Below are 22723 nucleotides of genomic sequence, written 5' to 3'. Positions count from 1 at the left end.
CTCTGTCTATAGCATGTTGCTTCTGCTGATTAGAATGCATGTCGTCCTGAGCTGTAGTTTCACCAGGTTGGCACCTTATTTTTAGGTAGGCCTGGTGCTGCTCTTCTACACTCCTCATTGAACCAGGGTTGATCCCCTGGCTTGTTGGTAATGGTCGAGTGAGCAATATGCCGGGCCATGAGGTTACAGATTGTGCTGGAATACAATTCTGCTGCTGCTGATGGCCCACAGCACCTCATGGATGCCCAGTTTTGAGCTGCTGGATCTGTTCTGAATCTATCCCATTTAGCACGGTGGTAGTGCCACACAACATGTTGGATGGTGTCCTCAGTGTAAAGACGGGACTTTGTCTCCGCAAGGACTGTACGATGGTCACTCCTACCGATACTGTCATGGACAGATGCATCTGCATCAGGTAGATTGGTGAGGACGAGGTCAAGTAGGTTTCTCCCTCGTGTTGGTTCACTCACCACCTGCCGCAAGCCCAGTCCGGCAGCTATGTCCTTCAGGACTCAGCCATCTCGGTCAGTAGTGATGCTACTGAGCCACTCTTAGTGATGGACATTGAAGTCCCCCACCCAGAGTACCCCCTGTGCCCTTGCTATCCTCAGTGCTTCCTCCAAATGGTGCTCAACATGGAGGAGGACTGATTCATCAGTTGAGGGAGGACGGTAGGTGGTAATCAGCAGGAGGTTTCCTTGCCCATGTTTGTCCTGATGCCATGAGATTTCATGGTGTCCAGAGTCAATGTTGAGGACTCCCAGGGCCACTCTCTCCTGACTGTATATCACTGTACCACCACCTCTGGTGGGTCTGTCGTACCGGTGGGACAGGACATACCCAGAGATGGCAATGGAAGTGTCTGGGACGTTGGCTGAAAGGTATGATTCTGTGAGTATGGCTATGTCAGGCTGTTGCTTGACTGGTCTGTGGGACAGCTCTCCCAATTTTGGCACAAGTCCCCAGATGTTAGTGAGGAGGACTTTGCAGGGTCGACTGGGCTTGGTTCACCTTTGTCGTGTCCGATGCCGGGTGGTCCGTCCGGTTTTATTCTTCTGACTTTTTGTGGTGAGATCGTACAACTGAGTGGCTTGCTAGGCCATATCAGAGGGCGATTAAGAATCAACCACATTGCTGTGGGTCTGGAGTTACATATAGGCCAGACCGGGTAAGGATAGCAGGTTTCCTTCCCTAAAGGACTTTAGTGAACCAGATGGGTTTTTACAACAATCCGATAGTTTCATGGCCACCATTACTGATACTAGTTTTACTTATTCCAGATTTTATTTAATTAATTGAATTTAAATTCCCCAGCTGCCATAGCAGGATTTGAACTCATGACTGCAGATTATTAGACCAGGCCTCTGGATTACTAGTCCAGTAACATAAACACTATGCTACCCCCCTTTCTATCATAGAATGGTTACAGCACGGAAGGAGGCAGTTCGGCCCATCAAGTTTGTGCCGGCTCTCTGCAAGAGCAATCCAACTAGTCCCATTCCCCCGCCCTATCCCCGTAGCCCTGCAAATTTTTTCCCTTTGTATGCTTTTCGAATTCCCTTTTGAAAGCTACGATTGAATCTACCTCCACCACCAACCTGGCAATGCATTCCAGATCATAACCACTCGCTGTGTATCTTAAATGTTTTTATATCTTTTTTGATCTCATCTTCTAATGTCATGCCCACCTTGTTAGTCTCCCTGGTAAATACTGAGGCAAAGTAGTTATTCAGTATTTCTGCCATTTCGCTGTCATTACCTGTGAGTTTATATCATGCCTCCCTTAGTGTCCTTATCCCTAGCCTGATATTTCTTTTGTTATTTACGTGTCTGTGGACACAGTTAACAACTTTAAATCAATCCAGGACAATCAAATATGATTTTTGCATTAAACAAGCAGCAAAATGCAAATGGGAACACTACAGAAGATTGATGAGCAAGGGACACTTGCCCAGGACCACCACTGCACATCTTCTGGTGGTTGGTCATACTGCAGCATCAGCTGAGGCGTCAGCAGGGTTTGCACTGGAATAGATTGTTAATGCATGGAGACTTCTGGAGAGAGGGGGGCAAGAGAATAATGGAGAAAAGAGAGACTACAATTTCTTTTTAAAAAAGACAAGGTTTCTCTTACTAGACAAAATATACAGCCTGGTGTGCTACTGAGCCACATAGGCGAGGAATCCTCCAGTTGCAATCCCTGGCCTGTACCGAATTAACTGATTTACACCTACCTCGTTTCAGAGTGCTACAAGTGGCTTCAGTAGCTTTGGGCAGGGACGGAATGAGGGGAAAAAAAATCAGCAGACATCCCACACCTGATGGCTTCCAGTGCTGGAAGGAATACCTGCTGGAAGAATAAATATGACAACCGTGTTGTCCCTCACAGTTAAATAGCCTTCCATAAAGAATGGCTGCTTGGACAATGTACCAGAGGGGCAGCTGAGGCATGTGGAAGTACACCCTGGCAGATGGTCAATGTATTCAAAAGAGGGGAGAAAATTGGAGAGTTCTCCTAAAAACAATAGTTTACTTAAGCTGGAGGCTGCTTTGTGTTACTCTAATTCAGCTGGTCCTGTCTCCCACCAGATCAGAGTGCCAGACATGATATGCCTATTGAGCCCATCACCACTAGATGCCTACAAAAAAAATGGCCAGGTTGCAGATGGTTGGGAATGTGGAGTTACAGTCTGCTCAGATTGTTCACATTTAAGAGCTTGATTATTGTAAGATATGGAAAATACTGGATTCTGAAAGCAACAATCCCTAAATTCAGATGATGTCTAAAATCACAATAAAATCCGAATAGCTGTAGTTATCCGAACCCCAAAATATATTATTTTCAAATTATTTTATGTTATTATTGAACTTCACAAGTATACACTGGTTTTCAGGTCATGAATAGAATACAGAATAACAGAGTCCATGCTGCTTTGCAGATTACATAATTTATGGTCATGTACAGCCATACAATTGTGCACACTTGTGTGGGGTTGCTAAGTGATAGGGTCAGGGTCATTCCTTATCAGGGGAGCTCAGGTTACATAGGTAACAGTCATTTTGGGCCTTGTACTGGGCAGACCTGGTATCTGTGGGAGGAAGGGGATATGATTGGGGTGGGGTTGTGTTGATTCATATGGTAGCTTGCAGGTCCCTTGCGGTAGGGGCTTGGGTGCAGGAAGGCTCATACTTCCTGATGTTTTCCTAGTTCCTGCTTTAGGCAGTCCATCACTTGCTCTGCTTGATGTCTCGCAGCTTCTTCATCCACAAGTTTGGAGTGATGAGGGATGCACTTTCCTGCCACTTAAAGCAAAAGCTGGGCAAATCTATGAGTAGCAGGGGTTCCTTGCCTTGCTAGCAATTGGTTAGTTATGGATATAGCATGGCCAGTTCTGATGGCCTCCAGGAACTGCACCCAGAAAGGCTGGAGGTTCAGGCAGGATCAGAATCAGAATGCGTGCTGGAGTGTTCAATTTTTCCACAGGGTTGGGTGGAATTTATGAAGTTTGTACGCACTAAATTACATATGGTAGAAAATTTTGAGCTGGGCCTCCTTCAGACTGCTATAGATTGAGTGAGTCAGGTTTAGTGCTTTTCTCCATTCAGTGTGTGACCTAAGGTGAAAAAGCCCAATAATGTTCAATCCTAGCTGTTAAACACTGTAACCATGTGCTCCACCCAACCTAATCGCTAATAATGAGCAAGGAAAAGGACAAAAGGCCTAATTTCAGAAAAATCTCTTATTCCTGACTCCCAAAGGCAATCAAGCAAGCTACAGGAAACAATGGTTAACCATGACACATCACCAGAGGAACCTAATAAACCCCCCAATCGATATATCCAATGTAAGTACAGGCCTGGAAAAGGCCATTTCCATCAAACCAGACTGAAACTTATTTAAAACTTCATACCCTATTTTTTTTTATTCGTTCGTGGGATGTGGGCGGCGCTGACAAGGCCAGCATTTATGGCCCATCCCTAATTGCCCTTGAGAAGGTGGTGGTGAGCTGCCTTCTTGAACCGCTGCAGTCGGTGTGGTGAAGGTTCTCCCACAGTGCTGTTAGGAAGGGAGTTTCAGAATTTCGACCCAGCGACGATGATGGAACGGCGATATATTTCCAAGTCGGGATGGTGTGTGACTTGGAGGGAAACATGCAGGTGGTGTTGTTCCCATGTGCCTGCTGCCCTTGCCCTTCTAGGTGGTAGAGGTCGCGGGTTTGGGAGATGCTGTTGAAGAAGCCTTGGCGAGTTGTTGCAGTGCATCCTGTGGATGGTACACACTGCAGCCACTGTGCGCCGGTGGTGAAGGGAGTGAATGTTTAAGGTGGTGGATGGGGTGCTAATCAAGTGGGCTGCTTTGTCCTGGATGGTGTCGAGCTTCGAGTGTTGTTGGAGCTGCACTCATCCAGGCAAGTGGAGAGTATTCAATCACACTCCTGACTTGTGCCTTGTAGATGGTGGAAAGGCTTTGGGGAGTCAGGAGGTGAGTCACTCACCGGTGAATACCCAACCTCTGACCTGCTCTTATAGCCACAGTATTTATGTGGCTGGTCCAGTTAAGTTTCTGGTCAATGGTGACCCCCAGGACGTTGATGGTGGGGGATTCGGCGATGGTAATGCCGTTGAATGTCAAGGGGAGGTGATTGGACTCTCTCTTGTTGGAGATGGTCATTGCCTGGTACTTCTCTGGTGCAAATGTTATTTGCCATTTATCAGCCTAAGCCTGGATGTTGTCCAGGTCTTGCTGCATGCGGGCTCGGACTGCTTCATCATCCGAGGGGTTGCGAATAGAACTGAACACTGTGCAATCATCAGCGAACATCCCCATTTCTGACCTTATGATGGAGGGAAGGTCATTGATGAAGCAGCTGAAGATGGTTGGGCCTAGGACACTGCCCTGAGGAACTCCTGAAGCAACATCCTGGGACTGAGATGATTGGCCTCCAACAACCACTACCATCTTCCTTTGTGCCAGGTGTGACTCCAGCCACTGGAAAATTATCCCCCTGATTCCCACTGACTTCAATTTTACTGGGGCTCCTTGGTACCACACTCGGTCAAATGCTGCCTTGATGTCAAAGGCAGTCTCTCTCACCTCATCTCTGGAATTCAGCTCTTTTGTCCATGTTTGGACAAAGGCTGTAATGAGGTCTGGAGCCGAGTGGTCCTGGCGGAACCCAAACTGAGCATTGGTGAGCAGGTTATTGATGAGTAAGTTCCGCTTGATAGCACTGTCAACGACACCTTCCATCGCTTTGCTGATGATTGAGAGTAGACTGATGGGGCGGTAATTGGCCAGACTGGATTTGTCCTGCTTTTTGTGGACAGGACATACCTGGGCAATTTTCCACATTGTCGGGTAGATAGTGTTTTAGCTGTACTGGAACAGTTTGGCTGGAGGCGCGGCTAGTTCTGGAGCACAAGTCTTCAGCACTACAGCCGGGATGTTGTCGGGGCCCATAGCCTTTGCTGTATCCAGTGCACTCAGTCGTTTCTTGATATCACGTGGAGTGAATCGAATTGGCTGAAGACAGGCTTCTGTGATGGTGGGGATATCGGGAGGAGGCAGAGATGGATCATCCACTCGGCACTTCTGGCTGAAGATGGTTGCAAACACTTCAGCCTTGTCTTTTGCACTCACGTGCTGGACTCCGCCATCATTGAGGATGGGGATGTTTACAGAGCCTCCTCCTCCCATTAGCTGTTTAATTGTCCATCATCATTCACGACTGCGTGTGGCAGGACTGCAGAGTTTTGATCTGATCCGTTGGTTGTGGAATCGCTTAGCTCTGTCTATAGCATGTTGCTTCCGCTGTTTAGCATGCATGTAGTCCTGAGTTGTAGCTTCACCAGGTTGGCACCTCATTTTTAGGTAGGCCTGGTGCTGCTCCTGGCATGCTCTTCTACACTCCTCATTGAACCAGGGTTGATCCCCTGGCTTGTTGGTAATGGTAGAGTGAGGAATATGCCGAGCCACGAGGATACAGATTGTGGTGGAATACAATTCTGCTGCTGCTGATGGCCCACAGTGCCTCATGGATGCCCAGTTTTGAGCTGCTACATCTGTTCTGAATCTATCCCATTTAGCACAGTGATAGTGCCACACAGCACGTTGGATGGTGTCCTCAGTGCGAAGATGGGACTTCGTCTCCACGAGGACTGTGCGGTGTTCACTCCTACCGATACTGTCATGGACAGATGCATCTGTGACAGGTAGATTGGTGAGGATGAGGTCAAGTCGGTTTTTCCCTCGTGTTGGTTCGCTCACCACCTGCCGCAGGCCCAGTCTGGCAGCTGTGTCCTTCAGGACTCGGCTAGCTCAGTCAGTAGTGGTGCTACCGAGCCACTCTTGGTGATGGACATTGAAGTCCCCCACCCAGAGTACGTTCTGTGCCCTTGCTACCCTCAGTGCTTCCTCTAAGTGGTGCTCAACATGGAGGAGGACTGTTTCATCTATCATTTACCTTCGATCTTGTGTGTTGAAATCTACTTTCGAAAACCCATACGATCTGAAGAGATGATGTGGGTTTTCCCTGTGTATCCAGTTCCCAGGGTGCCTACCTGTTTCAATGTTGTGGCAGGGGTGAAGCTCCTTGGGAGTCCATTGCCAAAGTTACTTTCATTAGAGACTCAGTTAAAATATTCCGGGCAGAACTGCTAAGATTTGGACTCTTACTATTTTGTTTCAAAGTTAAAATATTTGCAAGGTAAAAATGGTACTGCTGGGTACTTGCTATAAGAAACAACAATGAACCAGCAGTTATCACGTCCTCTGAATGTCCCAAAGTGTATTTACAACCAATTTATTGCTTTTTACTTAAGTTGCTTATTATGTAGGATGTGGCAACCAATTTGTACACATTAAGGCCCCATAAATAGCCAAAGAATGAATGATTAGTTAAACTTTTTTGTTGATGTCGGTTGTTGACACACTAGAACTTCTGCTCCTCTGTGTAGTTTTATGCCGTTTTGGGTTGGTTTCATTTTGCTGGTAACAGCTGCAATAGTCAAAGCATTCCATGCATTGACTTCCACACTGACCTATTTATGATTTTGACTGGGGAGTGGGCTGTAGAGCGAGTGAGGAAGAAAAATGAGAGAGAACTTAATCAAGCTCAAGAAATTGGATCCACTGGACAGTAATTCAGGTCAGTACTTACCTGAGATCCATCAGGCTATCTCTTTCCGCCTGCAATTCTTGTAATTTAGACTGTAAATCTGTCACAGACTTTCGAATGTTAAACTTTGGCTGTTCGCGGCATTGATCACACTAAAAAGAGGAATAAAAAAAGGATATGATGTTGCCTTGCAAAATTATTTCACATTTTTTGTGGTTGAGTATAATTAAATAGCATTACTCTCATTAATGTTTAATTTTTAAAAAAATCTGAAGGAATTTAAACATATTTTGGGCTAACATAAATTTCTAATTGGGGCATGTTTGATGAGAATTAAGTTTACAGAAATATGAGAATGATTTTCATAGCACAAGATAGAGTTTCAAGCATTCTTTACATGTACCCAGATCAAACCCATCAATGAGCAATCATTGTTCTTTTTAATACTGTACAATATTAAAAATACATGTGTCTATGTTTTGTGTGTCATCTGTACTATGTGATTTCCGTAATAGATACAAATATATGTGCCCAAACAAAAAAGTTAATTTTATACCTGCAATCTCAATACTTTTTCAACGTCATTGCTTAAATATTTGCCTAAAAAGGCCACAGTAACTAGCATGTTGAATCAAAATAATATCTTAATACATTGTAACTACCAAAGAAGGTGACTGCTACAGTTATTAAGTTCAATAAATTATAGTATTTTCCCCCCTCTGGGATGCATTAGTTTCCTCCTCCACCTCCATAAAGGCATGAACAGTTTTACAGGTAAAGGCAGGCAGCTCGTACCTCACCCAAGTAGTTATTCTTCATGTATGAGCCCAGTGAGTTGTTGAAAGCCATTCAAAAAGAAGATAAAGACTTGCATTTATATAGCGCCTTTTACAACCTCAGGATCTCCCAAAGCACTTTATAGTCAAAGAAGTACTTTTATTTTTGAAGTGTAGTAACTGTTGCAATGTAGGAAACATGACAGATAATTTGCACACAGCAACGTCCCACAAACAGCAATGTGATAATGATCAGATAATCTGTTTTTAGTGTTGTTGGTTGAGGGATAAATGTTGGCCAGGATACCTGGGAAAATTCCCCACTCGAAATAGTGCCATGGGATCTTTTATGTCCACCTGAAAGGGCAGACGGGGCCTTGGTTTAATGTCTCATCCAAAAGATGGCACCTCCGACCAGTGCAGCACACCCTCTGTACGCCACTGCAGTGTCAACCTAGATTATGTGCCCAAGTCTCTTGAGTGGGACTTGAACCCACAACCTTTTGACTCAGAGGAGCATACTACCACAGAGCCACGGCTGACTACCCTATTCAATCATGAGGCTGGTGGGTGTCACAGCCAAGTTCAATCCTATCCTCACTGAACATGTACATATACAGTCAAGACCCCACTGCCACTCTAGCTGAAATGTACAAGCTCAGCACTTAGCAAGAATCAAATCTTGGGGTTTTCAAAATATAAAATAAAAACAAAAATGCTGGAAATATTCAGAGAGGAAAGTAGGACTAATGTTTCAGATCGATGACTTTTTTTAAAAAAAACATTTGTTTTCTGGATGTGGGACATTTTATTGCCCATTCCTAGTTGCCCTGAGATCGTGGTGGTGGGTATTCTCTTTGAACCACTGCAGTCCTTGTGGTGATGTTGCTCCCACGATGGTGTTAGATAGGGAATTCCAGGATACTGACCCAGTGATAACGAAGGTTAGTACGCCGCAGTACTGAACCACGCAATGCACTTACCCACTTTATTCGATTGGTACAGCCAATGGCTCAGCAGGTAAATACAAATAAACAAAGAATGCAACAAATATCTGAGTGTCACAGAGAAGATGAAGCTTTCGTACCTACAATTTCCCCAAAGGCGAGTTCACAATCTTGACCAGAACAGGGGAAACAAATTTGTTTTTACAATAATCTGTGGGTACAGTTGTGCAAGATGCCTACTAGTGGCTGGCTCAAGAGTAGGAATGACTTCGGAGCAAATTGTCTACCCATACTTTCAACCATGAAATGGAGAGGTGCACTGGGGGTAGGGGATGAAAGACATGTTTTTAATCATTTGCTTTTCATAAGTAATTTTACTTCACTTGATCTCCTATGCAAATTGTTTACCTCATTTGCACAGTCCTCCAGTGACTTCTCCGCACATGGTGTTCCAAAGGACGGGATGCTCTTTCTGGATACAACAAAATCCAAATCATATTTAGTAGTCTGTGGAGACTTATTATGGGGGGCTTTTGAGATAGAAGCCTGAAGTAATGAGCTACGAAAAGGAGATCTCACATTTGGGAAGGTTGTAGTAAAAGAACCTGAAACAACAATTTAAAAACACTTATTAAAAAAAAAGATAAAAAGATCATATTGTTTATTATCAAAGCATGGAATTCTTGAAAATTCATCACAACAGCAAAGCACAATCTTATGCTCAGTTTACATGAAGAATCATAGACAGTAAAGTGGTGTCAGGAAAATGTCAACTCCACATTGCTGTTGCATCTGTCCACACTATTGAAAGATTTGCGTCTGTGAGAAGGTATAGATTTATGAATGATGCATGTAGAAAACCAAAAACACTGCTCATTACTCCATGTTAACCACATATTATTTGCTCACATAATTACCACACACCAAGTTCCGATATTCAATTCCATAAATCCATGGAAAGCAGCCATGTTGGATTTTTCCTTATTCCACATTACTTTTAATTTTAATTCACCCCCATGTATTTCCGCTCAATCAACTGTCCTTCTCATCACCTGTTCCTACTTCCAGAACCCTGTCCTACCCTATGGCCCAGGCCTGCAGTCTCCAGTCCCACTTAAATTTTTTTTTTCGCCTCTGACTCCAATTCCACTTTTTTTTATATTTACCACCACACCCTGCTCCACCCCACACCACTTTTTCTTGCCACCAGCTACCCCTCCTCCTCCCAACATGTGCCAAAGCAAAAAATTAAAGTAGTATACAAAAGTAACAGAGAATCTACAATATCACAAAGACAGTTAACAGAAACATAAAGTGGAGCAACAGTGCAGAAATAAAACAGCATCACAGTCTGAATGGGGAACTGAAAAATATGAAATAGCTCATTATGTAGCAATGTGTACAGGAGACATACAGGAAAAAAGACACATACAAAGAAGAAGCCAAAGTGTGAGGAGAGGCATATAGACAGTTTGGAAGATATACAGAACACAAAAGAGACAGAGGGCCGAGAAAGATAGGAAGTGAGAAAAAGTTGCAGATAGCTACAGAAAGAACCAGCTTACATGTATTTTGAAACAAATATAGTCTTATGAAATATTCTTAGATTAGTTCTGAACATATATTCCCCATGAACTGTATTTTTGGTTTTCTCACAAGCCTCCTTAGTGGTTAGATAATTGGGATCTATGGTGGTTCAGGACTTTATAATCAGCTGGGCAAATAGCATCATACCCCTGGGGCTATGTATGACCAAGATGTGTGACCGTACTTTTTTCCTGTAGCCAAACCAAAGAATAGTTTGTTTAGTCTAGAGTAGTCAAGGGTAATGTAGTAGATGTAATATATTTGGGTTTTCAAAAGGCCTTCGATAAGGTACCACATTGTAGACTCATAACTAAGGTCAGAGCATGTGGAGTCAGAAAACAAGTAGCAGAATGGATAGCAAGCTGGCTGCAAAACAGAAAGTAAGGGTTAAAGGTAGTTACTCAGACTGGCAAAAGGTGGGAAGTGGTGTTCCACAAGGATCGGTACTGGGACCACTGTTGTTCACCATTTAAAGAAACGATTTGGATTTGGGAATCGTGAGTACAATTTCAAAATTTGCAGTCAACACCAAATTGGGGGTATAGTTAATAGGGAGGAGGACTGCAACAAAATACAGGAAGACATTAATAAACTTGCAGAATGGGCATGAAATTGGCAAATGAATTTCAATATAGATAAGTGTGAGGTATTATATTTTGGTAGGAACAATAAAGAGGCCACATACTCCTAGGAAAATAACAGTCTAGATGGGGTAGAGGAGCAGAGGGATCTGGGGGTACAGATACACAAATCACTAAAAGTAGCGACGCACATCAATAAAGCCATAAAAAAAAGCAAACAAAGCACTGGGGTTCATTTCTCGAGGGATAGAATTGAAAAACAGAGAAGTTATGTTAAACTTGTGTAGAACCTTGGAGTACTGTGAACAGTTCTGGTCTCCATATTATAAAAAGGATAAAGAGGTACTAGAGAAGGTGCAAAAAAGACTTCCTAGAATGATACCAGAACTGAGAGATTATACCTATCAGGAAAGGTTGTACAGGCTGGGGCTCTTTTCTCTAGAAAAGAGAAGATTGAAGGGTGACCTGATAGTGGTCTTCAAGATTATGAAAGGGTTTGATAGGATAGACTCAGGGAAGATGTTTCTGCTTGCGGGGGAGACCAAAACTAGGGGCCATAAGTATAAGATAGTCACTAATAAATCCAATGGGGAATTCAGGAGAAACCTTTTTACTCAGAGTGGTTAGAATGTGGAACTTGCTACTGAAAGTAGTAGTTGAGACATTTAAGGAGAAGCTAGATAAACACATGTGGAAGAAAGGAATAGAAGGATATGTTGATAGGGTTATATGAAGTAGGGAGGGAGGAGGCCTGTGTGGAGCATAAACACTGGCATGGACCTGTTGGGTTGAATGGTCTGTTTCTGCACTGTACATTCTATGTAATTCTATGTAACAGTTTAATTCCAAGACTATAGCTATCTTCAGAAATTGGCAGGGTGGTACCAACAGTAAGGTATGCTTCAGCACAGCCCTGTCTCTCCTTCTGCATTCTCTACTTTACCCAACAGTCCGTGTGGCAGGTTGCTCAAAGCCGTGATCAGGTTACCATCAATGATTTCAGGGGAACAGGAATTGAAAAACAAATCTTCCAGTGAGAGAGGGAGAGGAGAAAAGAGAGCAACTCTGCTTGAATCTGTGACCCTCATTCCAAACATGAATATAATACTCCCATGAGCTCACTTCACTCAAGTTATTGGCAGCATAGCCAAAACAGTAGAATATAAGTCAGAAGAAGTTGTTATCAGACCATATAGTGCTCTGATCAGACCATACCTCGAGTACGGTGTCCAGTTCTGGTTGCTGAGAAACAAGGTAGACCTTTCAGTGGAGGACACACATAGAAGGCTAATCCCTAATGTAAAAAGTCTGAGTTATGAGGAAATATTGGGAAAACTTGGGCTTTCTAACCTGGGAAGGAGACTTCTAAGAGGTGGACAGAGGTTTACAAGATTGTTAAGGGAATGGAAAAGTCAAATCTCAAACATTACTTCAAATTAAATTGGCCCCACTATCTTTTCTAACTACTACCCGTGCTTAAGGTCTATGTCTTTGCTCCTACATGTCCCAAAGCAAGTAACACATCTCCAGCAATGGATTCTCCTCTTGTCCCTTTACAGTTGTTAGTGTCCTCCAAGAATCCATTCTTAACCTATTCCTCTTCCTCATCGATATGCTGCCCCTCAATATCATCTGCTGTGATAAGGGTCAGCTTACATATGTATGCTGACAACCCACCACTCTCCCTCTCCCTCTTCACCACTTCCCTCAACCCCACAGCCACCTCTGAAGTCTTGATTGAGCCAACAGTTCTTCCAACTGAGCAACAGGAAGAGAGAGGCCATAATTTTCAGTCCCTGACTTCATCCTCTTCCTGGCTGTTTGTGCAAGCTGAACCAGGCTGGGCACAACATTGACATCCTGCCCAGAACTCAGCTTGAAATGCCATGTCATATTCATCATCAAGACCATTATCTTCCACTTTTGCAACATTGCCCATACTTCACCTCAACCTTCACCAAAACCCTTATCCATGCATTCAATACTGCCAAGCTCAATTTCTCCAATGCCCTTCTGAACCCACCCTTAATAATCTCCAATTCGCCCAAAACTCTACTCCCTGCATCTGGTTGTGCATTAAGTCATGTTCTTCCTCACTGAATTACCCTGGCTCCCTGGTTTTGTCCTTTTTTAAAAAAAAATATTTGTTCACAGGATGTGGGTGACACTGGTAAGGCAAAATTTATTGCCCATCTCTAGTTCCCCTGAAAATGGGGTGGTGAGGTTTCTTCTGGAACCACTGTAGTCCTTGTGGTGATGGTGCTTCCACGATGACATTAGGTAAGAAACTCCAGGACTTTAACCCAGCACCAATGAAGGAATGGTGATGTATGTTCAATACAGGATGATGTCTGACTTGGAGGTGAACCTGGAGGCAGATAATGGTGCTCCCAAGATACTGCAGCCTTTGTCCTTCCATATGGTAGCATCGCAGGGTTGGGAGGTACTGTCATAGTTCCTTGTCACTTGTCAGCCCAAGCTTGGATATTGTCCAGATCTTGCTGTAGTTCCAGCATGGGCTGCTTCATTATCAGAGGAGTTGAGAATGGAGCTGAACACCTTGTAATTGTTAGCAAACAGCCCCACTCCTGACATCATAATGAAGGAAAGGTCACTGGTAAAGCAGCTCGAGATGGCTGGGCTGAAAATGGTGTCCGAGGAGCTCCTACAGCAATGACTCTCCTCTGACAACCTTTACCATCTTCTCGTACGTCATTTATAACTCCAGCCATTAGAGGGTTTCCTCTTTCCTGCCATTTTCAGTTGAATGCTGATGTTGAGGGCAGCTGCTCTATCTCTCGTCTGGCATTTAGCTCTTGTGTTCATGCCTGCATGAAGACTGTGATGAGGTCTGGTGCCAAACAGTTCTGGTGGAACCTGAACTGAGAATCAGCGAGCAGGTTACCGTGAGTAGGTGTTGCCTCATGGCACTATTGATAGCTTCCTCCATTACTTTGCTGATGATTGGGAGCAGGCTGATAGGGTGGTAATTGGCTAGGTCATATTTATCCTTTTTTTGAGGATAGGACATACCTGGGCAATCTTCCATTGAACAGCTTGGCTGGTGGGGCATTATTGTCCACAAATCCATCCTTCGCCTTACCCCACCATAATTCTGCAACCTCCTCAAGCCTTGCAGGAGTACCTGTGCTGGAACAGCAGAGACGAGTGCAAGGATAAATGGTTGCAGATCACCGAGGTAGGGTGGGATGGGACCACATAGAGACTGTAAAGTTTGGACCAGAATCTTAAAGTTAGTTCGCTGGGTGGAAATCAGAAGAAAATACCCCAAATCTCTCCACTGAGGATGATTAAATGAAGGGCAGGGGAATAGAATAGATAGCACCAATTGCAGAGCTAGCATCGTCACAGGTCTGATAAGCCAAGTGGCCTACTTTTGCATTGTAATTCGTATGATTCCCTCCTGTGCCCTTCAGTTCTTGACTTTGGCCTTCAGTTCCACCTTTGGTATTAGGGCCTTCAGCTATCTTGGTCCTGCTCTGGAACTCCCTCCCTAAACCACTCTTATCTGTCTCTCTATCTTGAGAAGCCTGCTGAAACCCATCTCTTTGACTAAGCTTTAAGTCACCTCTTGTAACTGGAAAACACAGGTTTTTTTTCTGTTTAAACAAAGAAAGGAATGTTTTTCTTGATGAAGGCTCGGCACTTATTCCTTTCCTCTTCTGTGAAGTACTTTGGGATGCTTTTTTCCATGTTAAATGTGCTGTACAAGTGCAAGACTGAGATTGATAGATTTTTGTTTGGGTAAGGGTATCAAGGTAAATGGATACGAGCTACAGATCAGCCATTGAGACATAAAGTAGAATTTATGATAACTGTACTATGCATCAATACATCCTCTCCACAAGATATTACACGGGCCTATACTTACAGTCTGATTTTGACTTGTCTTTAAGGCTAGTTGGGAATTCATCAAGATTATAACTTCTATCTTCATTAAAAGTCCAGCTGAATTTGTCCATCGTTAATTTGGTAGCAAGCTCTACCTCTTCCTGGAGTTTCTTTGTTTCTTTTGTCTGTCTTTCTAGCTCTTTCCTGTAGATAGGAGGTCAAATAAATAGTATAAAAGATATTTAGTTCTTGATGCTAGTCAGATGCTATTGATATTTTGAGTAAACATGCAATATGAGCCACATTTGAATACTCAATACTGACACTAGATGCTAAAAGTGGAAAATGTTCTATTAGCCAATTATCATCTTGACGATCACAAAAATTCAGCAAAATATAAATTGCAATTGTTGCACTTATTATAGATAAATCAGTAATACTTTTACTAAAGATTATTCTTGCCCCTATTCCTAAGTATCAATAATCGGAACTTTGCTAGATTCCAATTTCTTCACATGCTAGAAAATGACCATGCAGAAGTAAAAAATACAGTACTTTGTTACATTCATCCAAAATAATTTTCCCTTATTTTAGTAACAAGGTGAATATCTGGGGAATAGTATTTGAGATTTTGCTCATAGGTTCAGAAATGGTCACAAGAACTGTGATTCATTATTTCTGAAGTTTAGGAAGCATATACAGCATTGCTGACTTTGATCTTAAATAAAAAAATGAATAAATTGTCAAATTAATAAAAATAATAGACTGTCAAATTAATCACAACTTTCGAGAATAACATGGAATAAAGAATTTGTCGGACATCTTGTCCGATATACAGTGCTGGATGAGCTGCAATTTCCTCCAGTTGAACACTGCAAAAACCGAAGCCACGTCTTCGGACCCAACCACAAACTCTATACCCTCGTCACCAATTCCAACCCTTCCCTACCCACTGTCCCAAGTTGAAGCTGACCATTTACAACCTCAGCATCCTATTTAACCCCAAGCAGCGTTTTCACCCTCATATCCTCTCCATCACAAAGACCACCTAGTTCCACCTCTGTAACATTGCTCATCTTGGCCCCTGCCTCAGCCCATCAGCTGCCGAATACCTCATCCATGCTCTTATCGCCTCCAGACTGAACTATTCAAATGCTTTTCTGGGTGGCCTCCCATCCTCCACCCTCTATAAACTTCAGCACATTCAATACTCTGCTGCCCATATCCTAACCTGCACCAAATTCCACTCACCCATCAGCCCTCTGCTTGCTGATCTACATTGGCTTCTGGCTCCCACTTCCAATTTAAAATTCTTATCCTTATGTTCAATCCCCTCATGGTCTCACCTCTCCCTATCTCTGTAACCTCCTCCAGCCCAACAACGCTCTGAGAACTCTGTGCTACTCCAACTCTGGCCTCTTGTGCATTCCTCCACTCCCTTCGCCTTACCACTGGCGGTCTTGCTCTCAGCCGTTTAAGCCCTACGCTCTAGTGTTCCCTCCTTAAACCTCTCCAATTCTCTCTCTTCTTTTAAGACCCACCTTAAACCTACCTCTTTGATCAAGCTTTTAGTCACTCCTCCTAATATCTCCTTGTTTGGCACAGTGTCAATTTTTATGTGGGATGTTTTTCCATGTTCAAGGCACTATATGTGTTGTTGTTACCTATACAAATTCTAGTCTTCAGGCCAACATAGTCTGGTCTGACTAGAATCAGAGGTTCTTTGTTAGTTAAACCGGTGTTCATATTTAGATAGTTTCCAGCACATCCGTTTTAAAAACAACTCAGTCAGAGAAGAGAAAGTTAGATTTTGGAAAATCTGCTAAAGTATTAATTTATTGGTGTGACACATCAGGTTTCATTACACTTCCAGCTTCAGCTTTTGAAAAGGACCAAGAGCTTGATTGGGGTCAGTGGTCAAGCTTGTTGCAAATAGTTTAGTTGAGGAGTGGAAAAAAACAACTATATTATCAGAAAAATTAAATTCTGAGTAAGGAAATGGTCATTATGCTGATTTATGAATGAATAGGTTTATAGAAATATTTCCAGCAAGAACTATGCAGCACATTTTAGTATTTAATATGCTTCTGAGAAAAGAATAGGATCAATAGTTCTGTGATAGATAGGTACATCTCCAGAAAATAATCTCAGAAACTATTAGATGAAATAGCATTTTTATAAAGTTGCATTAAATGTTTGCAAATTAATGTTCATAGACTGATAGAAATAGCCATAATTTAATCTCTCTCGCACTCCATATTCATTATAAAAGGTGCAGTGGAATAGAATGGCCATTAAATTAAAGACAGTAATGTTCAGCCATGTTCATATTTTTTTAAACTTCAGAATTGTTTTAATCTCTTCTAAATCTCTCATCTAAATGACAAATTATACCCAGCAATTGTGATCTTCAGAATATAAACTGAAACAATATGCAGTATCTTTGAAAATTGTGTCAAATGCATCAGAAAATCCCTCCCTTGGGATATAAAAGCAAACTTGTGTAAAGACTGTAGGGATGACTCCTTGATCCAGTATTCCTGATGAAGAATGCATCTTGGGAAATTATGAAATGCCATCTGTGATTTCTATCCATTAATTTAAATGGACAGAAAATCACAGGCTGCCCACCCACAATTTCCCAAGTCGTATTCCCTGTGAATGCTACTCCATGGTGCGAACGCTGGATCACAGAATAACCTTTCATATTCTAATTTATGATGGGATTCTTAAACGTATGAGGTGAATTTCTTTTCATTTTCTACCTTTGGATGAGAACAAGTAATAATACTGTCTGCAGCACATTCAGTTCAGTATCACACTAGCAGAGCGATATCAGCCTTATTTGCATTTAGTAACTAAACCCGACACCAACCTTAATTCCTCCAAGTTCTTGCTCGGTCTTTTGCTAGCAGAAATATCTGAAAAAGAAAACTGTATTATTCACAGAATTTTGGTTTACGATCATGAAAATTATAATTGCAATTAATCTAACCAAGAGTTTGAAAATATCAATGTTTCCTTATATCTGAGTGAACAGGAATCAGAACAACACAGCTTAATGGAAATGTGTGGAAAATCATGTTTTCATAAGGCATACTTACAGGCACCGACATTAGTGATGTATTGTTCACAGGGTTTATAGCTCAGAACATTGTAATTACCATATAAGAAACATCTTGACTACCACCCAACACATTATGAAGAGACCAATGACTTTTAAGGCCTGGATTTTCCTGATGAGAACTGCACGACGTCAGAAATATAGAGGCAGTAAACAAAGGAAAATAGGACTTGGAGGCCTGCTGTTGAAACTCCACCCCAAAAAATGCATGTCGGAATTTTCCTCTGCCCCATCCGACTCAGACTACAGCTTCCCACCCTGTTGACTGATGGGCATAGGCTTGTTCTCCCTGGTATTTTCCTACCTGCAGGAAGGTGGTGGTGTTAGGAGCAGTAGTGTTCCAGAGGCGGAAAACCACAGGGGAGGCTATTGCTAAGGCTTTGATGTGAATATTAAAGCCTTTTAAAGGCTGTAACAAACTGAATAACTGAACCTGCTGATATTAGTTATTAAAGTTATTTGCAAGATTCTAGCAAGTAAATAAACAGTCCTACAATTTTTTGGGAAGATATGGATTTTCCTCGAGGAATTCCCTGTTCCTTTGTTTTGAGGTACAGGACGACAAATAAAGCTCCAATTAAGAAAATAGCAGGAAGAAAGCTTGACCTCCGTAAACTGGATGGCGTCTATGTCAATTTTGCATTTTGAACACTCATTGAGTTGGTTTTAACAGGTTCTTCAAATCCCTTGTCAAAGAACAGCATTGAAGAAAACTTTGTATGACGCTGCCCAAAATAATCTTGGATCAAGATACAAAACAAAGAATCAGGCCTGTTGTAGTGAGTTTGATTGGCATTTGTGTTGGGAGTCCTTGGAGAAGGGGATGGGGTCTTTGATTGGCTGTAGTCTTCTTTGGCGAACAGCTCAGTGGCCAGAGGATTCCTATTACATAATTGTATTGGCCATCTCATGTCAGTCTACAGAGTACCTTTAAGTCTGCAGCCAGCAGCCAAAGGGCATCTGTTTTATTTCTTGGCTTATTGCTTGCCAATTTCTTGAATAGGAATGTGACATTTGCCACCCTCCAATTCTTTAGCGAAATTCCAAAGTTTTTGAAAGTTAATTAATACTTCTTATTCCTCTCTTCTCTTTCAGCATTCTGGGATGTATAGTGTTGGCACTGCTAATCTTTCTACTTTTAGTACCGTTAACTTTTAAACATTTATCTCCAGCAGTGTCCCTACCACATCCTCCTCAGGTCCTCCTACAGTCCCATTTCCTTTGTAAATATGTTGGCAAAATACTTATTAAGCATCTCTGCCATTCCCTTACTCTCAAGTACAAGATGGCCCCTTTTATTTCAGAGGTCCCATCCCTCCTTTAAGCACCCTTTTACTTGTCATGTGCTTTTAAAAGCCCTGCTATTTCCTTTAATGCTGGCTGCAAATCTCCTTTTATACACCTTCCTAGCCTTACTATTCTCCTTTTCTACTTCCCTTCTATACTTTTGATATTTCTCATCATTTTATCCTATCTACTTTTATCATGTCTCTCTTTTTTAAACCTAATTTTCGTTCGAACTTCTCTATCCACAGAACTCCAGCCTTTGACATATACTCTTTACTCTTAATTGAAATGTAGCACACATCTTCATGTGCGATTGCGACTCCATGTCGTGACAGATGCGTGCATCAGCAGCCAGGGCTGAGCTACCACAATCTAACTTGATGTAATAAGAATAGGCTAGTTTCATATAGGATAAGCTGTCCATAGTGTTTCCTTTCATGTCGTCACCTTTGACTCGCCTGTCATCTCTGAGTGCAAAAGGAGTGCGGCAACTTGACTGATCAGAGGTAAACTCCAGAGAAGGAGCCAAAGCAAGTAGACACATGGGGAAAGCAGCTTTACTTTTAAAATGTATAGCCTCTTATCAGGCACACCAGATAACATTTGAGCAGATTGACTTGGCTAATACTCAAATGCCTGCTGCAGCCACAAGTCAGATGCTGTGGTAACTTGGTCCCCTCCCCATCCAGTAATGTTCCCTGACACACTGAGGCAGAACAGACTACACATACACACACAAGTAGCACTGTCCCACAAAAATGCACGAGTAGCATTCGGAAGTTAAAATTCCATGGCAGTTGACAACGGCTTAATAATCCTGTGCACAAAGAAATTTTATTATAAAATGACAATTTATATAATAATATGCTCTATCAGTTGTAGGTTAGAACTTGTCACCGTAGAATAAAAATCTGAAACACCATCCCTTCTGTGTTACTGCCTCCTCCCCACTGCAAAGATTCAATTAGCGTTGTATCAAATTGCTCAATCAGGAATTAATATATCCTAAGAACATCAATAATCCAAACACTTACTTTTAGTTTTACACGATGTAAATGTTTCCTTTCCAGCTTCTGAGGCATGCAGACTTGACTGACAAGACCGATAGTCAGTAGATGATAAACGTCCACGAGCCCCTAGTAATCAACCAACATAACAATCAAAGCATGGAACTGAATTCACAATTGTACTCTCTTTCTCTTGTTGCCCCGTAGTCTGTATATATGCTATTGCTCTTTTTACTCAGCTTGATCACCGGCTTTTATTTTACTCTCTCAATACCAAACTGCATTAATTCACTCATTCCAAAAAAATTTTTACAATTATGAAACATGATTGAAACATTGCAATAGTAGCACAGTAATAAAAATACTCCTTTCCTGCATGTGTTTTAAATAACAGTTGACAGCAACAGTGCTGCAATAGGTCTTTGTAAACCATTCCATATTACATTAAGTCTATAGTCATATTAAATGGATAGTACTACTTTGCAAAAACACAAGTTAATAGTGAATTGGCCTAAAGTTTCACACACCATTCAGAAAATATTCAAGCTGATCTAACAGATCAGTGAGAAAGTACAGAAATAAATAATTTGGTTACAATGCTCATCTTTGAATTCTGCTACAAGAGGCTGCATGTCAATTGACAACAACTTACAGCAGCCTCCACTGATGGAAACTGAGTACTACAACAGTGCAAGAACATTACTGAGAGGACACAAACATTTTGATGAAATCATGTCCTATGCCAGTAGAACCTGAAAGATGAGTTCCCTCCCCCACCAAATCAGCTGAAAGTTGTCCACTGTTTTCCCAGACATCAGTTCAGGTCACCAGTAGGTACAGCATAGTAACCAATTTGCTAGTTTAGGAGCCGTAACATACAGATTTGCATTTCCAATCTTAAAAGCATTACAAAATAAAATAACAGCACAGTACAGGGCATTTCCTGCTTTAGGTACGGAAAGTGAAGATAAATACAATTTTAGATTGAATTGTTCCAAGTATTAATTTCCTACTTTTATTACTATTACGACTACAATGAGAATAACAATAAGGGCTACAATAACTTGCATTTATATGACGTTCAAGACCAGAAGACAACTCAGTGCTTTACAATAGGGAGGAAAAGGGAAATGGTGGACACTGAGAAGAGGGAAAGGGGAAAGGAAGCAGAGGGGCTAGGATAGGGAACTGAAAGTTCAGTTGAAGGGGAGAATTTTGAGGAATCTTTCAAAAGTCGGGTTGAAAATGGGTGGAGAATTCCAAAGGACAGGACCATAGTGGCTGAATAAGCGGCTGCTGATGGTAGAGCAGAGAGGGCAAGAATTCTAGCGTTAGAGGAGTGGAGTGTGCATGCAGGGGCGTAAAGCAGGAGGAGATCACAAAAGGTGGGTGGGGTGGGGTAAAGCCATAGAGAGATATGAAAACAAGGACAAGAATCTTGAAATCAACAACTGGGGTACAGTGAATTTGGAGGAGGCAGAGGCTTACTGCGGATGAGAAAATATCAGCGGGATTAGACAAAGTCAACATGGGTTTATGAAAGGGAAATCATATTTGACAAACCTACTGGAGTTTTTTTTTTGAGGATGTAACTGGTAGAATGGGAGAAGGAGTGGATGTGGTTTATTTGGATTTTCAGAAGGCCTTTGATAAAGTCCCACATAAGAGGTTAGTGTGCAAAATTAAAGCACATGGGATTGGGGGTAATATACTGGCATGGATTGAAAATTGGTTAACAGACAGGAAACAGAGTAGGAATAAATGGGTCTTTTGTGGGGTGGCAGGCAGTGACTAGTGGGGTACTGTAGGGATCTGTGCTTGGGCCCCAGCTATTCACATTACAGATCAATGATTTGGATGAGGGAACCAAATGTAATATTTCCAAGTTTGCTGACGACCCAAAACTAGGTGGGATCATGAGTTGTGAGGAGGATGTAAAGAGGCTTCAAGGCGATTTACAAGTTGAGTGAGTGGGCAAATACATGGCAGATGCCAGATAATGTGGATAAATGTGAAGTTATCCACTTTGGAAGGAAAAACAGAAAGGCAGAGTATTATTTAAATGGTGATAGATTGAGAAATGTTGATGTACAAAGGAACCTGGGTGTCCTTGTACACCAGTCACTGAAAACAAACATGCAGGTGCAGCAAGCAGTTAGGAAAGCAAATGGTATGTTGGCCTTCATTGCAAGAGGATTTGAGTAGAGGAGCAAGGATGTCTTACTGCAGTTATACAGGGCCTTGGTGAGACAACACCTGGAGTATCATGTGCAGTTTTGGTCTCCTTACCTAAGAAAGGATATACTTGCCATATAATAGAATGCAGCCAACGTTCACCAGACTGATTCCTGGGATAGCAGGACTGATATATGAGGTGAGATTGGGTCGACTCGGCATGTATTCACTCGAGTTTAGGAGAACGAGAGGGGATCTCATTGAAACAT

At 42.2% G+C, this 22723-nt stretch overlaps 1 protein-coding gene across 5 annotated transcripts in view; it reads right to left on the bottom strand.

The window, feature by feature from the left end:
- LOC137325263 (coiled-coil domain-containing protein 158-like) overlaps positions 1 to 22723 on the bottom strand; it is a 137979-nt gene that overhangs the window by 100118 nt on the left and 15138 nt on the right. For all 5 annotated transcript variants that reach the window (XM_067990174.1, XM_067990183.1, XM_067990146.1 and 2 more), the window contains exons 2-6: positions 20307 to 20408; positions 17737 to 17782; positions 14902 to 15065; positions 9250 to 9446; positions 7161 to 7270 (exon numbers count right to left, since the gene is read on the bottom strand). In XM_067990174.1, the coding sequence (XP_067846275.1) occupies positions 7161 to 7270; positions 9250 to 9446; positions 14902 to 15065; positions 17737 to 17782; positions 20307 to 20408 (619 nt within the window). The remainder of the gene's footprint in view (positions 1 to 7160; positions 7271 to 9249; positions 9447 to 14901; positions 15066 to 17736; positions 17783 to 20306; positions 20409 to 22723) is intronic.

Source organism: Heptranchias perlo, chromosome 1 (genome assembly GCF_035084215.1).
Source record: "Heptranchias perlo isolate sHepPer1 chromosome 1, sHepPer1.hap1, whole genome shotgun sequence".
NCBI classification, from domain to species: Eukaryota; Metazoa; Chordata; class Chondrichthyes; order Hexanchiformes; family Hexanchidae; genus Heptranchias; species Heptranchias perlo.
The sequence above is the reverse complement of the archived record's forward strand: the minus strand, read 5'-3'. Positions and strand labels throughout refer to the sequence as shown.